The following is a 2177-nucleotide window of genomic DNA, read 5'->3' on the forward strand; positions in this document are numbered from 1 at the left end:
CTGGTGTCTTCTTCTTCTTCTACTGTGATGGAGTGGGCTTTGGCTCCCATGATGCTTTCTGAGTCCCCACCTCCAGACAGCCGGGAAGAAGTCCCTGCATGGACAACAGGACTTTGACTAGGAGTGACTTCTTCATCTCCAGTATGCTCCAATTCTCGTTCCTCCAACAGCTGCTCATTGAGCTCCCTTAGCTGTTTCAGAAAGCCATCATTGGGGTAAATGGCACGCTTCTTTCTCAGCGTCATCAGAGCCTCCAGAATGGTCATGTGGTGGTAGATCATCAGGTAAGCAGCCACCAGCACAGCTGAGCGACTGATCCCCATTTCACTGCTGACAAGGATTTTGCCTACAGATATTGAATAGAAAAATTGATTAGCAACATAATTTAATAATAATGTTAATAACAACAACAACATAATAATAATAATAAACATAATAATAAACATAATAATAAACACAATAATAAACATAATAAACATAATAATAAACATAATAATAAACATAATAATAAACATAATAATAAACATAATAATAAACATAATAACAACAGATTTCCAACATAACTCTGTTATTGGAAATATGTTGCTCTGTTATGTAGCACAAAAGCATTCTCTGAACAGTGTTTCAAATTAAGACAGATTATGTGCTTCAGTGACTGAAACCAATACTAAGTATTTGTTAGCTTTGTCTTGATAAAAATCTAGAAGCATATAAATAAAAACCACATTAGTTTCAAAAGCTGTGGGCAGGCACATTTTAAAACAATCTAAACAATATTTGTATTTTCACCTATACACTTCACTTCCCCAAATAATCAAAAAGCTTATAATAGGTATTAGAAAGTGATGGAGTATTCTCGACTTTCTGGCTGACTTAGGGTAAGACATTTAAGCTTTCCATGCTTCAGTTTCCCCATATGTAAAAAGGGAGACATCAGCATTAGCCTCCAGGAAAGTACTGGGAGGATAAACAAACAATTTTTTATAAGACACACTATAGGACTTAAATACAATTTTATATTCATTTAATTATATTTTTTTTCCAAAATCCAGATCTGCTGTTTTGCAAGGTACACCCAAACCGTTACACAGAGACTGGCTGGAGGCCAGAGTCACAGTGTATCTCAGAACAGGACAACCAGGCATCCAGAAGAGACCTGATTTTGACTCTGACAAACTGATACAGCTGCTCCCAACTCCTGGGACCCACCATCCCGTGAACAGTGACTGCCAGAGCTGGAATCACAGCTGAGGATTTGCTTTATTTCATGGCATTTACACAGAAACCACCTCTTGCAGAAAACTAAGCTTCAGCACAGAAGAATTAATTTTAAAGTTATTTTTATAGCAAATTACAGCTAAAGAAAAGCTTGTAAATATGAAGAGAGCTTAAATGAGGCTTTGCTAGCCTGCAAAGAGCTGAAATCACTGTTTCTAAATGTGTGATAAACTCCAGTTTAATTAAACTGCTTGCACTGAAACTTAATGAAGCCAGTTTAAACACCACCTTTCTGACCATTGATATGCTACTGCAAGTATTTACCTAATGTACCTATTGCTACCATCCTGAAATATCTTTTACACCTTTCTTTGTATCAAAAGTCTCAGTTGCCTTCCAAGTGTTTTAACAGGCAGCAAAGCCTATCTCAGAGCTCACCAAAAGGGGGAGATCTCATTCCTCTGCTTTCTTTCAAGGCTCCTCTGTCTCCCTGCATCTTTCCCTGTGTCAGCCCTGGTACTCACCTGGCCCTTCAACGAGTCAGTTTAGCCCACTAACCCCATGGAAAACCATCTCCTCCCTGCTGGAAAACCCTCTCTCCCCCACTGGGCTGTTGCTTTTGCTGGATTAGTGAGCTGAAGGGTCAACGAGTGCCAGGAGCAGTAAGCATCTCTACTGTGCCAAGGGTAGCAATGGGAGTTATGAGGAAGAACTCAGATGAGTAGAGTGTCCCTCCTCGTGTTGTTGGTGGTGAGCTATTAAAATTGGCTCAATTTTTCTTGCATACTAACACAACTTCTCACTTTACTTACTGTCACTTCTACTAGGAGGTAACCTGTTGTCTCTCTACAAAAAGAAAATGCATTGAATGCACATATACGGTGACAACACTGATTGCCGTGTTCATTTTCACATTTAATTCCATCAAGGTTTTTCTAACTGTCCACTGAAGCTGCAAC

The 2177-nt window shown here is 39.1% G+C and overlaps 1 protein-coding gene across 1 annotated transcript in view; it reads right to left on the minus strand.

The window, feature by feature from the left end:
• Positions 1-346, minus strand: part of STYXL2 (serine/threonine/tyrosine interacting like 2) — a gene marked incomplete at its 5' end in the record, with an annotated part of 2847 nt that extends 2501 nt beyond the window's left edge. The window contains 1 exon segment of the mRNA XM_029087557.1: positions 1-346. This exon segment is cut by the window's left edge and continues 417 nt beyond it. Within this exon segment, the coding sequence (XP_028943390.1) occupies positions 1-346 (346 nt within the window).
• Positions 347-2177: the final 1831 nt, after the last annotated feature.

Source organism: Antrostomus carolinensis, unplaced genomic scaffold (genome assembly GCF_000700745.2).
Source record: "Antrostomus carolinensis isolate BGI_N321 unplaced genomic scaffold, ASM70074v2 scaffold27211, whole genome shotgun sequence".
In the NCBI taxonomy this organism is placed as follows: Eukaryota; Metazoa; Chordata; class Aves; order Caprimulgiformes; family Caprimulgidae; genus Antrostomus; species Antrostomus carolinensis.